Genomic DNA, 15,605 nt, shown 5'->3' on the forward strand with positions numbered 1-15,605 from the left:
TCTCTATTGCTCCCTGCCTCATGTCATTTATGTATGTATGTGTTGTATCGAGGAGGCAGGAAGCGCTTCCCTTAGATCATCCACTCCGCCATCCACTTGGCAACTTATATTTTATTTTATTGTACATTTTAATTCATTCTAATTCCACTTAGTACTGCTAGTTTATGTACCCTTAGTATAGATAGTCCACATATTTTAATTTTAGGTTTCTATGTTTATTGTATGCACCTTCCTGCCAAAGTAAATTCCTTGTCTGTGCAAACTTTCATAAATCCTAATCTCAAATCTAATACGTGAGTGTCTTGACTGAACTTGATTTGTTTTATTGACTGCCAACTCAACCAATCGATCAAGACTTACAGTACAAACTGTTAGGAAAATCAAGTATTCCAATTACTTTCAAATACTTCAATTGATCTTTCAATAAGCTTGAATGGGATTCCTGTGACAAAAAATGATTTTGTATTTATTTTTTTACCTATCATCTGTTGGGTCTGAGTCATTGCCATCGTCTTCCAGGGGCCCAGCCATGGCCTCGGCCAGCTGGGAGCTGCCGTCATACACACGATAGAACACTGGCTGTAGTTGATGCGCATACCACTTAGGCTTGTCTCCAATCAGGGAGGGATCATACACATCTGAAACATGGAAGTAAGTAGTTAGTCATAGTAACATTTTCTTGAAATACCTCCATTGCCAACTCGTAGACATAGTAGTGTTATTTATTCAGTCCAATTAAAATACCTGATACTGTTAATATGATATCACCAGAATGAAAGACTTACTGTTATGAATCCTCTGAAAAGCTAAATTGGAGGGGTTTAGGGCCCACTCTCCATAGAACTCTACTGCCTGGGTGTGGGACAATTTCTCAGCAAAGCTTGAGCGTCTGGGTCGTGAAGCAAGGAAAGATGTAGCCTGGAACGCCACAACAGGCCGTGGGAACAGACGCAGGGTGCGAGTGTGCATCTGGAATCCTTGGAGCACATTTGGAGAGTTGAAGAACCTCACCATGGCAACCCTGTTCGAGAATAACAAATGGTATGTATAAGAAAAAAACTTTTGGGAAGGGGTTGTACTCAAAGACTAAACCATATGGGCTCTCTAAAATACTTCTTAACTTATCTTGCAGTAGGAGGCATTTTACAACCGCTAGAACAAGGATGATAAGGATAACTGAAGGTCCAGTCTTACCTGGTGGCAACATCCACAGAATCTACATCGTTGCCATAGATCAGTGGGTTAAACTCAGTTGATGAGGGTGACACCTTGTCCCGGCCAGGTGGAAGAAGCGGCAACTCCTGGCCCTCCTGGAACTTCTCCAGGTTCAGTATGGGCTGGGTGTTCAAACTCATACTGGCCAAGGCCTGGAGTGGGTAAAAAAAGAAGGGTTGTGGTATACTGCAGCACCGTGAAATAGAAACCACAGCTCGATGAGCAAGCATTCTCACCTCAGGCATCAGCAAGTGCAAAAATGTTTTACATTAAGACCACACACATAGTTGTTCAAGTATTCACATCCAAAAAGGTGAATCCTGTTGAAGTGTAGTAATAAGTGATAATTGAGCATATTAAAGAGGAAGTCAACAAGAACAGTACTTAAATCGTGTGTGCTGATGCCTGAAATGGGAGTGTCTTTTAGGAAAGGTCAGGAGACAGAGCGATGGGTTGGGGATTCACCAAACAGGTGAACAGCAAACATGTTTGCTTGAAAAGCACTCTGGGATTGCTGCAGACTCATTCAGTGTTTTGCTTAGCATAATGGATTATTGCTGATTAGTCCTGAACTCACCTAACTTCATTGCAGTGACTAGTTTTAACGTTAGTTTAAGAACACTCACTGAAGGCAAGACAGATGCACACAAATTCAGTCATGCTCAAGCCAGAACTAAGCAATGGTGGGTCTGCACAAAAGGGCTATCAAAATGTGGTTTATTGAGTGTCTATAACCCTGTACATAAATCTTAATAGGTTATAAAACTTGGTAATTAAGAAACATAATATCAATAGTAACAAGCAAGACAAAAAATCCTGTTTGTCAGGGAGAGAATTCGTGCATGGGGAAAGCACATTCCACAGGAGGAAAAATTAGGAACCTTATTGTCAGAGGAGAAGATCTGCTTTTGGGTGATCACGGTCAACCTTACCAGACACTAGGAAGGGGGACAAGAGAAATGGCAGGAGGATCACATGAAAGGCTGGGATGAAAAAAAAAGATAGATAGATGCAATCCCCCAATTTCCATTAAAATGTTTTTTTGGGGGGTAAAAAAATATAACAAAAATGCTCTTAATCATAATTACTCAATTGAGCTGGATAAATAAATTTAAAAAGCGGGGAAGATTTTGGTGAGATTTTTTTGGGCCACTTATTTATATAGAAAATGTATTGTCTTAGCCAATCATCGGGCTCACCAGGGCTTTCACGACAAAATAAACTGTTTTAGAAAAAACATATGTTAAGATATGTATCTAGAGTTCAATACAAACTCCTAACTCAAAGGAGTGACAGAGAGGAAGAACGAGAGTGAGAAAGAGAGAGAACAGACAAAATATGTTTACAGATCAAACCATAGAAGACACAGTGAGACAGAGACACATATGAACAAACAATGCAATACAAAAGTAACACATTTCACTTCTGCCACTAGGGACACTACAGGCCATCCATGGTGACCAACTGGTAAAGCCAGTGGTTACAATGGAGTGGTCATGCAAATACACAAATAAGGGAGCAGATCTCTTGACAATAACGAAAAAGAAGATGGGGGGGGGAAAAAAACTTTTTATCCACTGTTTGTCTGTGGCAATGTAACACGTTTTACATTTTGAATTGTAGAATAATATTTTTAAGATAGTAGGGAACAATGGTTTTCCTGCATAATGAGCTGAAACAATGCCTATAATAAAATTGGAACACACAGTGTGAACTTACCACATGAGGAAAAAAAAAAGATAGATAGATGCAATCCCCCAATTTCCATTAAAATGTTTTTTTGGGGGGTAAAAAAATATAACAAAAATGGTCTTAATCATAATTACTCAATTGAGCTGGATAAATAAATAAAAAAAGTGGGGAAGATTTTGGTGAGATTTTTTTGGGCCACTTATTTATATAGTAAATGTATTGTCTTAGCCAATCATCGGGCTCACCAGGGCTTTCACGACATTCACACACTTGTATTCATTCACTCTATATTCATTTTACTACTACTACTACTAATTCACAAACAATGCTTTAACAGATTACAGTTTGTACCATTGTACATTGTAGCCTCTGTGCCATACTGCTTGATATCCTGTTAAATATTGTATTACATATTCTGCTTCTTCAAAATGTTTTGGGAAAAAGCTGTCAAATCTTTAATATGAGATATTCTTAAGTTTTAAAGTATAGTAAATGTAAGTGCTTGTACACACACACGCACCTAAGTTGATGTCACACAAACATTAGGGTAAAAGTTAATCACACACAGCAACTTGATTAGTTCTGATTCAATGCTTATCTATGGTCAAATTAGACATGATATGAATGAATTTCAAGATCACAAGAAAATATTTGGTCTTGTGAAATTGTAATTAATGAGTTGTTGAGCATGAAGAACAGATTCCATTGAAAGATTCTACACATCTGTGATCAGCTGCACGGCTATGATGAAATATGGTATAAGTAATGATATTTATAGACATTTAACAATGTTCTTCTACTTGTGCTAGGCAGTGTACAGTGTGTTGCCAGTAGGCCCATTAATAACAATGAATTCCTGATATCTTGCTCTGATATTCATATCTTGGAGGATATGATTCAAGTTACAGGTAAAAAACTCAAAATTACAAATCCATACAAATCTTTTCATGAATCAGAACCAGATCCTAATGTGTGGTTTAGGGATTAAGGGGGTTTGGTTAGTTCTACTGCTACGGTCATTACTGAGGTCCTGGGGGTAAGACATAGTATCTACTTTTACCTCCAAGAGCTAGAGCATGCAAGGAAAAGAGGAAAAGAAAAGAAAAACCACCGTCTGTGTTAGAACAACGCTCAATTCAAAATGCTCCCACACACTATGCAAAATACATCCAACAGTAGTAACAGGAGTAAGATACCAGAGCCTGTCCCTACCCAAAACCCTCTTCATAAAGCTGAAAAAAGAGATAGTTACACATTAAGTACAACAATACTTTACTTTAAAGGAGCTGCTGCAAATGGCTTGTACATACGCTGTTGCTTTCATTAATCTAAATACCTTGACTAACATTGGTAACATACTAACACCACTTCTGTAGCCTGGTTAGTTCTGCTCCAGCTCCTAACTGAACATAAACACACACAGAGAAATAAGCAGCGCCAGAATTAACTAAGGACTTGGGGCAGATGATTTACCTGTTTCAAATGTTTCTTGAGTTCAGTGGATTCTGGCTCAGGGAGAGGAGGTAAGATCTCAGCATTTGTGGGTGCTATAACCTGTTGACCAAAGCAGAATGCTCAAATGTAAAAAAAAACACACCGATCACACACCGCCTTTTCACCTGATGGAAGTTTACCCCACCACCCACTAAAGGCAGATGCTTGTTTCTAAAAGGCTGGGAAGTGGGTGAGTGTTCAGCTCTCAAAAGAACTAACACACTCACACCACGTGGGAGGACTTGCATGTTAAACTAAGACCTGCAAGTGATGCAAAAGTCTAAAAAAGGCATTGACAAATATGTTCACCTCATAATACTCAAGACAAAATAAGACTGTGATGGCCTCTACATGTATGTTGAAAATATAAAAAGATGCTTTGACGAACAGTAGACTGAATTAACATTAGACAATTCAGTCAGTAAATCATTTGATTTCAAGTGAAGTTAAAGAGCTGTGGTAAACGAGGCATCTAGAATTTTGAAATACTGACCTTGTTACAGTCAAGGTCAACAAGCCACACATCGTCTGGCATTCTAAAATCTGATTTGTAGAGGAAGAAGCTGGCTGGCACACCAATAATATATGGAGTGGGGGCCAGAAGGAGCTGCAGGGGAAATAAAATAAGAATCAGCGCACAATTTCATGCAACATAAGAAAACGAAAACAACTGTAAATCCTTTATAGTACATTTTTTTTAAGTACTCAGTACAAATCATTTGATAAAACTTTGAGGGCATGATCTCAATAATTACAAATTACAGACACTTCAAGTGCCAGTCTTTAAATAAGACTAATTCTAACACCAGAACATTTAAATATACAAATCCAACATAGATTTCAATTCTTTACTTGTTCAGCAGAGGCCATGCAAGTGGGCAGTAGGGGAATGACGGGGAACATATACTCCAGAGGATAGATCATGGCAACAAAGGCCATGACGCTCATAGACAAGGCATTGTAATCTCGCGACTGAAGAACCACCTGGAAAAAAGAGAATGAGTCTTAGAAAATAATCATATTTGTCAATATTCTAGAATACATTGTTCAACTTCAAAGGTGTGAAACATCCTCACAGTTCTATAGTATGGTTGTACATACTGCACACAAACTGTATATGTATTGCCACAAAGCATTTTGTCTTACATTGTTGCCATTGCTTTGTCTAACAGTGTCTCGAGTTGCAAAAAGTTTAAGCGTTTTCCCGGTCAACAAATAATTTTTTTACATAACAATATAGCCTATTAGAAATAGAGCCAGATCCGGTATGCCTGGGGATTCAGCAAATGTTATTATTCAAGTAAAACTAGAAAATAAAGCCATGCTCAAGGCTAACATGACATATTCTCTTTAAGGCACTGATGCATGAACAGGTCTCTGCAGATGTTCAGACTAACAATAGGCTAGACAAAGAGCAGTAAGGTGTCAGCAGGTGTCAGAATGTGGAGTTTGATTTGCAGAAAAGAAAATTGGTTTGGGTTGAAACCGATAATAGTGAAAAGGGGGTGAGGCTATTAGGAAATGTGGCAGCAAGGAAGATGTGAGAAAAGAAAAGTGACTAGGACGTGTGGAGTGCAGTATGTGTTTGGAGCCGTGATGGCAGGGTGATTGTGCTATTAGTCATCACAGCAGTATAAAAAGCTGTAATAAGATTGGATAAGTTGAATCAGAGATGAGGATTGAAGTTACCAATAGAGACTACATACAGACTGCAATTCAACATAAAAAATAAAGTATAAATGCACACACACACAAAAAAAAATGGTTTCAAAGACCCAGCTTCGCTTGAGGGGAAGCATTATAGTATATTTTTCTGAACACAAGCAGTATTGTGTATTCTATCCCACTTTTTTTTTTTTTAAACAACAACAATCCTAATACAAAATATGTGGGTGTTGTTGTTGGTCATCTGGATATTGCTTTGGGAGTCTCATTTAGTAGAAGCAGATAAGGGACACAACCTTGCTGAGGGCAGAAGAACATGGCTGCAATGAGGAGGACAGTCTAATTTAGTTTCCTTTCATCACCTCTTCTCACTTTTAAATACTAATTTAAATTCCCAGACTTGGAGGAAAACATTGCAATGGATGTCCTTAGTGACCTTGCTTGCATCCATCCTTGTACATCCAAGACTTACATTGTGGTTTGGAAGATGATGAATTGTAATAAGGAGAGGAACAAATACAATAATTAAGACTTACAGCTAAGCACATACCAGGCAAGTGGCAAGTCAATTTAACTTATCTAGTACAGAGGAAGTGTGCATTTTCAGGTGCCGATTAAGAAAAATGAATGTATTCATTTAGATTTCCACAATACTGTAGGAAGCATGAAATACTTGCTGTCAAAACTAGGGATAGCCAGCAGGGATAATGGTAAAAACAACTGATTACTATTAGGTTTGAAGGTCAAATGGGTCACTCTTAAATCCTGACTTCCACATTGAGGGTCTTTTGCTCCTCACCTTGTGCTCCAACAGAATGCAGCTGAGCACCATCAGACAGGCGTCCACGCCAAGCAGCTCAAGGGGCAGGTGTAGGGGGAAGTCCACCATGGAGAAGCGTGAAGAGTCGGGCAGGGCGAAGGTGAGCGCTGGCTGCATGTCGTGGGGAAGCACCTCCACGTCGACGCGCCGCATACCCGCCACAGGCACTGGCGAACGGAGCAGACGGTACACCCAAGACTCGATCTCCCGCAAGTCGGACAACAGCTGGTTGCCTTTCTCCTCCACTGACAGAGCGCCCGTGAAAACACGCCACATGGTGTCCCTGATAACAATATTTGAACCAAACAAAACAATGTGGGAGGTGTGCATTATGAGTCAGTGCCAACATACTAACAACACTGTTGAACCATAAATCACCATGTATCTAGAATAGTTCTGAAGGGGATAAATGACTGAAGTTCACATAATTATGCTTTGTTCTCCCAAGACTCCACTTTCAGACAGGTCTTTTATCTTTTGGATTTATTGTTACTAGACTAATGTTATCCACCCTACATTCCATGATCTTCAACTATAAGTAAACCAAACACACAAGAGGCCCTTGAGTGACCTGTGGTACGCTGACAAGCCAGCTCTCTACAGCTCTCTACACGTGTAAACACGTGGTGGTATTAAACCCCATTCGGAATGAGTGTCTGCCATCAATGACGAGGGGAGAAACAAATAATTAACTCTTCAGAGGTCCTCCCGCCCACTGCAGCAGCTCCCTGAAGGTAGGCATAGACCTCAATCTGTCAGCGCCATCACAGCATTGTCCCTCACTGCCGTTACACAATAATTATATCACCATTTTTTATCACTGTTAAGTCACTTCTAAGGCAAAATGTCAGGATAGTGAGTGAGAAGTGAAAGAGATTTTTACTACCCCCAACTGCTAGGTTTTGTTGTTTACTAGAATGGAATACTTTGCCCAGGGATTGGACAACACATGCTGCTTGGGGTGATGAGAAAAACCTCATGACTGTCTACTCACAATGTATTGATCCAAAGGTTCTGACACTGCCCCGAAGCTACTGTAAGAAAAGGTCAACTTCTGTTTTGAGAACGTTTAAAGGTACAATTGTTAAAAAAATGTCTGTAAAAATAAACGTTTAGTCCCTTATAAACATGTTGCGTAAGCAAACGAGTTGTTTAGTAACACAGAAAGCTCAGTGCTGCAATTTTCCAGAAAATCTGTTGGTATTTATGTTCCAGCCAATTGCCTTTGCAAGGCAGACCTTTCTCCTTGTCTTATTTTGTGAAACTGTCAATTAAACTCAAGTTGGAGGAAAGCATGAACAATAAATGGGGGCGTTATTTCTTATAGGCCTATTTGAATTAGTTGTATTTTGTTACGTATTGCAGCTTTAAGTCATTACGTAACTAAACATGATGACAACATGAAATAACGTTTTTACCTTTTGTATACATGATCATTTAAAAATGGGAGTTGTTTCATTTGGGTTATCACATTCAATAAACACTGAATGAAAACCACCTGCGTGTCTTTCTAAAGCAAGCATGGAAATCACCCTCTGCTGTATTTGGTGAGGGGACAAAGCACAGCCATGCTGACCCTGGAAACACTAGGAAGCACTCTGCTTACCTCACACATTGTAGAAATAGACATGCTTGAAAAAAGTGTACATGCACTGTATATTCAAGATCAACCTCATTGAATTCCTGAAATGTGCAATAGTCACTCCCTCACTTTGTAAACTATCAATGTAGAAATTCTGTAATGGCATCACGATCCAACTTAGTCTTGGAATCCAGAAGCTTCCCTTTCATATCAGAGTGGATGAACACTTATGGCTCTTATTTGATAATAGTCAATTATGCAGTTTTAGAGATTTTTCCCCCAAATCATACTTTTCAAGACAGATCCCATCTAGATTCAGGCTATCAATCGTGAAACGGCAAAAACACTACAAAATGATCATTTTCACCTTTGAGTAGCGCGTGGCAGCCCAGCTCGCAGTGTCAACCTCTGACTGCAGCAGTCCACCAGCCTCTTGAGAATGTACAGGCACTCCCTGAACGTGGAGAAGAAAGGGTAGTGGCTGAGGATGCACAGTGAGGTGAGGGTGCTATTGCGGTTTCGGTTAGCCATCTTGGCAGCACTGCGCTTGTGCCGTGGGGATCTTCCTGCGCTCGGCTCCCCGCCCGGGGGTCTGGGCTCCGTGCTGTTGTCGGCTGGCGCCTTTGTCTCGGCGTTGCAGGGTGGAGCCAGAGAGGACAAGGCCGGGCCTACACTGCTGCCGTCCGATCCGTCACTGGCCGTTTCTGTTGATTGTGTGGTAGCCTCGGTATGCGATGCCTTGTCTCCACGGCTGCGGTGGTGTCCCCGCTGGAATGAGCGGTAGAAGTTAACGCATATGCCATAGCGCGTGATGCCAGAGTCCTTGTCTGTCAGCGTAAAGACGAAGGAGGCATCGTCGCGGAGGCTGACGCGGCGCTGGCGGATGCTCAGGCAGCCTTCTGGCTGGCAGAAGAACACTACATCTGGTGGGAGAGGGAAGTCTGGATGGTCCTCGAGAGGGTAGCGACGTAGAAGCTGGGGAGTTTGGGCTACACTGTCACTGCTTGGTTGTCTGTCAGGTAGGAGGTAAAGACAAGGTATCATTAGGAGAAAAAAGGACCAGCAATAGGAAATGTATTGTAGATGTATGTAGAGGAGCTGAAGTTGTTTCTTTGGCTGCTAAGAGTGAATCACAAGGTCCATCAGACATTCCTTAGGTTTGTTATGCTGGTGCATGTCCTGCTTTAATACGCTGTAAGAAAAACATTCTTACCTGGCTCCGACTACTACCAGGTAGTCCAGTAAACGAGGGCACATTTTCTTTTTCTCCATCTTGGAATGATGAGGTTGTCCTTAAGTCATGGCAACTCAGACTATATTACCCTTTAATCTGGACCGATCAAATCACGCTGTAGCAGGCCTATACGTAGGAGAGGAAACCAGTCCCTTCAAATTCATTGCTGTCATTGACAAAGTATAATGGAAATACCTGCAACACATGGAAAAAAGATGGCATATTATATAACAGGGGATCAGATACCAGATACTCCTAATTTCAAATGTACATTTTGGAGCTGTGTGCAATAATAACTAAAGAAAAAAATGTTGGTTTTAGGTTACGGTGGTACTCTTAATTCTGCCTTAAAAGGCACCATCTGATTACATTTTAGTGAGGTAGAGGTTCAATGAAAAATAATCCCAAACATGGTTTCCCATTGACAACTAGAAACTATTTGAAACTCCATCATCTGTCATTGTTTCAGTTTCTTTGGGTATGTCTTTGTTGAAGAACTAACAGATTGTTTGTGATGGAGTTTAACTGGAGTTATCTGATGAGGTAAGCTGCTTTGGGGGACTAGGTCCATGAGTTAGAGCTAGAGGTTTTCTGGGAGTATAAGCTTCCTTTGAGCTTTGTGTATTGACCAGACGGCCCTATGATTCTTACAGGTAGTAAGAAACAGGAACAGCAAACAGGAACAAACATCCTCCACAATATAATTCACAACGGAAGAATGTAGTGCAGCATCAACAGCAAGGTAATTTTTCCCTATAACACAGAAGGTCACGACCCTTAAGGCAAGCTTGTAGGAACTGTTCAATGTACAACATGCAACAATACATTAAATAATGTTGTTGCTAAATGTACTTAGCACATGTGACATAGAAGCCTAATGAAATTTGCCTATATTACTTTGGTAACTGCTGTAGGCAATCTAGCGTAACCAATAAGCAAACATATTCAGTCTGTTAAATCTAACAAACAAGGTTTCACTGCTGTGTGTGTGGTCTGTAGTAACAATGCTGTGTGTGTGGTCAATCCCACTGCCGTCACAGGTACACCACTAAGGACTAATCAGCTCTGAGGCACAGGGCATCTGGTAGGACCCTACAAAAGGCGATGATATCGTATTAGCCACTTGGAAAACAAGAGCTCGACAGCAACAAGGAAGCCAGCAGGGATTAGGCCTACAAAGCTGTAGAAATGAGTTTGTCCGAAAGTGTTTGTTTACAGAACGGAGCACAAAACTAGTGAGTTTGGTATTGTTGGGTATTATTATCAATGGGTAGCTGCAAAGGATGTCTAAAACAATGCATACAAATCTCTCCTCTCAGGTTTTTGTGTGTCAAATATCACCAGGAAGATGCTTGCTGGTGTTACATCAACACATCTATTGGGACATACTGCATTGGGCAAACAAGATATTGCTTTTAACAAAGAACTAGATGGGTTTTGTACAAGTACATTCAGATTAAGCATAGAGCAGTCACTTTTGCTTTAAAAAGCAGTTCTACTCGTAGTGAATATATCCTAGATAACAACTAGTGGTGGTGAAAGATTTGAGACTGTCAGGCTAATAATGTAAAGTGTCAGTAATCTGTCCGTTTACAGGCTACAGACATCCAATATATTTTTTGAGGAAGGAGAACCGTATAACAAACAATTTAGTTATTTGTTAATCATTTCAAATAATAACCCTTGAGCTAACACTCAAGTCTCTGAATCAAGCTCTTTCAAGAGCCTTGTAACATTTGGATTGCAACCTAGGGCTGATACCAGGACCCCAGTTAGCCTGAGTTACATTATGTCAAGCAGACATAGCCTAGCCTACATGAAATTATCACGTGAGATAATGATGCCGTATCATGAGGGAGAGGCCTAACACTGTCTAAGAAAAATGTATTATTAAAACAGATAGGCTAACATGTATGAAGACCAGTGTGCACCTTAAGTCTGTTCCTTCGTGCACTTGTAAAATCACTAGACTAATCTAAGTTTGAGTATTAAAACAAAGAAACAAGCTAATCTTGCTAAGATGAGTTGCATTGCTGGAAAAGGGTCTACTCATTACTGTATCTGTACAATCTTTCACGGTTATCTGTAATGGCTATTCATATAAGATTAAGGAAAGAAAAGAATAGGCAACAGGAAATCTACAGTAACATCCATGCTCAGCTATACCCTGCCAGTCAATCTTTCATGCTGAATACAGAACTGGCATCAGCCCCAATGGTAATACAACGCAGCATGGTTGCCATAGCAACCCAAACTGTTCTTGTTGTCTTGTTCAACTGGATTGGCCATTCTTGATCAGAATAATACAGTAGCCTACACTTATCTGGAACCAAGGTCGATAACATTTGACAAGACCAGGGAAATCAAAAGCACAGTTTGCTCTTTATTGGTGGAGTGTGTATTTTATAAAGCATGTATAAAGCAAAATTGGAAATGAGTGAAGCATAACTGAAAAATGAGGCTAGGTAAATGCAATAAAAAAATCTATTTCATAAATCTATTTTCTTAAGCAAAATACAAAAAAGGAATTGTTAGAGCAGCATGACCTTAAACATGAATCCCTGTTTCCATTCATATCAAACTACAGTACTAAACATAAATAGTTGTATAAGTTACATCAAACTGCTGATATCTTGAACTTGGCAGGAGTGAGGACACACCATCTCATCCTGTGAGTTGCAGGCCTTTTACTCAAAAGGACACAGACTGTGTGATAGGGCTATTCACCAGTGTGCTTTATTCAATTTCATGAGAGCAGTGACTAATTTGTTTAACAGTAGCTGGTCTCCTTTCATTACAAAGTCTTAGGGCTACCTGTCTATGAACCTAGACATGCCGGCCATGGAAAAGGCTTGATTGTGATTGCCACGTAATAGTACATTTGTGTCTTTGAAACAAAGTACATTAAGAGATAGTTGGATCCAATGTATGTGGTAATGAGGCTTATTACAGCCTAACATCACAAAAACTACAGTACATCTCTTGCAATACCATTACAGTAGGATATAAAATAAAGAAAGTGAGATGTAATCTGGTGTTAAAGAAATCCTTTCAACAATGTTTCTTTTTACTCTAGTTGGGTAATTACATTTAAGAACCCTCTGTAATACCCCCAGCAGTTTCGATCAACACTTCATCAGTGGAAAAATGTATATCTGCAATTATATGGTTAGTTGACTGTGTTAAGGCTATACAAAAGAAACTAAGATAACTCTTTTAAACGTGTGGGGGCAGACCAACAAGGGACCTCACTAAAGTAATTAGCTAATTGTGAAAATACATAAAACTAAGAGTCGTGTCTATGCTATCAAGATATAGCCTAAATAAAATTGGTACACCTTCCCCAGATCTCATCAGACAGATAAAGTATTTGGCAGGCACTGGAAGCCTTACCTCTGGACTGTAACCAGCAGCTGAATAGAAAGGTAAATATGAATATTGTGCCTTTAAACTCCACCCAGAAAGACAAACACTGCTAAATGAATTTACCGGTTCAAACAGTGTATGCTATGCCATTTATCATTGATGCATCCTCAAAAACAGAAACTCTTGAGATAAGAATGAAACTCATTTTTAGTATAATGGAGGATGGAATTCTTAATCTTAACACTACAGGATATTGTTTTGTAAAAATGTATCAAAGCTTTACGATACACATTCTTTAAATTGGATTTCACAGTATTTGGTATGGTGCCATTTGGAATAGGAACGATTCAAGACAACACAACACAGAGGATGTTCTAATATCATATGATAGAGTAATTTCACAGATTTTGAGTGCCACTCAAATAATACATTTTAAAAAATTAAATAATGATAAGATAATGAAATGTCCATCTGACATTCTATTAACATAAACTATGGCTTTCTTTCTTAAGCGTAGTGGACAGATGGCTGTGAGTAAATATGTGCTCAACAAACAAAAAGGTGAGGAAATAAATATAAATGTAAAGGGAAAAATAAAGACATCAGCACCTAACAGATGATTGACAGGAGTTTAATTTGCACGAGGAAGCACGTAGACATAGTCTAACAGTTGGCGTGAATCAGTAAACACTTCAATCCTATCAGGTATTTACTCTGGCATCTCATCTGTTCTTCTCTTTCACATAAAAAACATGAATCCAATGAAAAAGGTAACCAACAACCATCGACCACCACTAGTCTACTTTATGCCTTGTCAGTGACACGGTTTTCCTCATTTGGCATTCCTGTGGCGTGATTTAACCACTTTCAGCCATTGAACCAGAAGAGAGCATTGGGTCAAAACACTACAAACCTTCTCTAGAAAAACTTATTTTTTAGGAATAAACCGAGCCCACAACAATGTAACTATCTTCACAGGCTAAATGGCAAAGGTTGACAATAGCTGAATTTGGCCAGTGGTCTGCGAGCAGCACTCTCCGGTTATGTAAGGACAGATGGAAATAAATATTAATCACAGTTCTACAACATACACAGCTATTTTAGCCAGTAATATTGAACTTTTTAAAAATTAATCAAATGGGATGGCAGTAGCAGTTCTAGAGATGTAACTTAGAGTGGCGAGCAAAAATTTAAATATGGGCTACAACTCAGGCCAGAAACTGTGAAAGGCCCAAGATACAGACAAGGTTTTCCACTCTACTGATCTTAGTTGAGTAAGTCAAAGACTACTAGGCTAAGCATTGTACAATTATTAAGTATAGGTCAAACTTAAATTTATTAGGCAAAATCATGTAATCAATTTCTAGGCTATAGTAAATCAGTTATAGCCTACTATACAAATGGAGGTAGGTCAATGACAGACCATATCTGTCGCTCAGTGCTCTAACTTATTGTCCCATCATTCCTATTTTGTCTTATAAATACATCAGCTGTGTGGGCTTTCACTGGTTTCGAATGTAAAATAAACGCCCCTGACCTCAAGTACCATCAACAACAAAAACGTGCATCATCATCATATGATATGGGCACTGAATGGAAGCGTTCTTGTAGGCGCTAGCTAGATGTCATCCTCGACTTAAGCAAGCTAGTGATGGTGTTTACGTCCTCACTGTTGCGGTGAAGGTGACGGCCAATAGCTTAAGCGACTAGCTAACTAGCTATCTCAAATTGAGCACCCGCTTGTCAGTTCATAAGCATGCATTATGCTAGCTTGAATTAAGTAGTAGTGTAAGGGCAAGTGTACAAGCGAATGCAATATACATACACTAAACAAGCATACAGCGGCTAATGCATTTTATCTACATAACCTCCTAACTGGCTGGCACCATCCATAAATAATAAACATCCTCTCCAGGCTAGTAATAGTAGCTAGCTAGCTCCATCATTTCTGACGTCACGAGGGGATTAACTATATTGGGGGATAATTAGGTGGCTAACATTATTAGTGCTGGCTAGTATTGATACTAACAGCCCACCCTGACGTTAATAAGTAAAAATGTGAGTGTCAAAACGTTGGGAAGCGAGATGACTACCTTGTTCGTAAAAGCCAGTGCATTCATTGAAGCATGATAGGGTAACACCTTACCTAGCTCGCGAGCTAGCCAATGCTAGAAAGCCAGCTGCTGCTAGTGCTGATGTCGTCGGCCTCTTGCCTTGGGTTAGAAGCCTGTGTAGTATCGTGCTTTCGAATCGATGTAGCTAGCTATATCCAATATATATTATGAATGCATGATCCGTGAGGAACGATTCATTTAGCTGTTCAAAGTGCAATTTTTGTCAAACCCCCGTTGCCGATGTACGGTGGTTGGATGATGGTTTACGGTTAGCTGGTGGTGGACCTGTCTTCCTCAGATCATACTGCAAGGAGGAGTTCCGCATACTGAATGACTGGGAGGAGACTGTACCATACTAGTGTTTGGATAGGGCTACGAACGAGAAATAGTGGAACAGCTACAGACATGGCCACAATTATATGC

The 15,605-nt window shown here is 39.8% G+C and overlaps 1 protein-coding gene across 12 annotated transcripts in view; it reads right to left on the reverse strand.

Moving 5' to 3' along the window:
* The window catches only part of madd (MAP-kinase activating death domain), a 37,473-nt gene extending 21,978 nt beyond the window's left edge, over nt 1-15,495 (reverse strand). For 7 of the 12 annotated variants that reach the window (XM_084681528.1, XM_084681527.1, XM_084681530.1 and 4 more), the window contains exons 1-11: nt 15,215-15,495; nt 9,682-9,897; nt 8,836-9,480; nt 6,866-7,169; nt 5,254-5,385; nt 4,895-5,008; nt 4,381-4,461; nt 2,097-2,153; nt 1,195-1,367; nt 786-1,021; nt 479-638 (exon numbers count right to left, since the gene is read on the reverse strand). In XM_084681528.1, coding sequence (XP_084537654.1) covers nt 479-638; nt 786-1,021; nt 1,195-1,367; nt 2,097-2,153; nt 4,381-4,461; nt 4,895-5,008; nt 5,254-5,385; nt 6,866-7,169; nt 8,836-9,480; nt 9,682-9,740 — 1,961 coding nt within the window. In that variant the 5' untranslated portion in view covers nt 9,741-9,897; nt 15,215-15,495. The remainder of the gene's footprint in view (nt 1-478; nt 639-785; nt 1,022-1,194; nt 1,368-2,096; nt 2,154-4,380; nt 4,462-4,894; nt 5,009-5,253; nt 5,386-6,865; nt 7,170-8,835; nt 9,481-9,681; nt 9,898-15,214) is intronic. The other 5 variants (XM_084681532.1, XM_084681534.1, XM_084681531.1 and 2 more) reach the window with 1 other exon arrangement.
* Nucleotides 15,496-15,605: the final 110 nt, after the last annotated feature.

The sequence above is a fragment of the Hypomesus nipponensis genome, chromosome 19 (genome assembly GCF_054491055.1).
Source record: "Hypomesus nipponensis isolate SF chromosome 19, ASM5449105v1, whole genome shotgun sequence".
Taxonomy (NCBI): Eukaryota; Metazoa; Chordata; class Actinopteri; order Osmeriformes; family Osmeridae; genus Hypomesus; species Hypomesus nipponensis.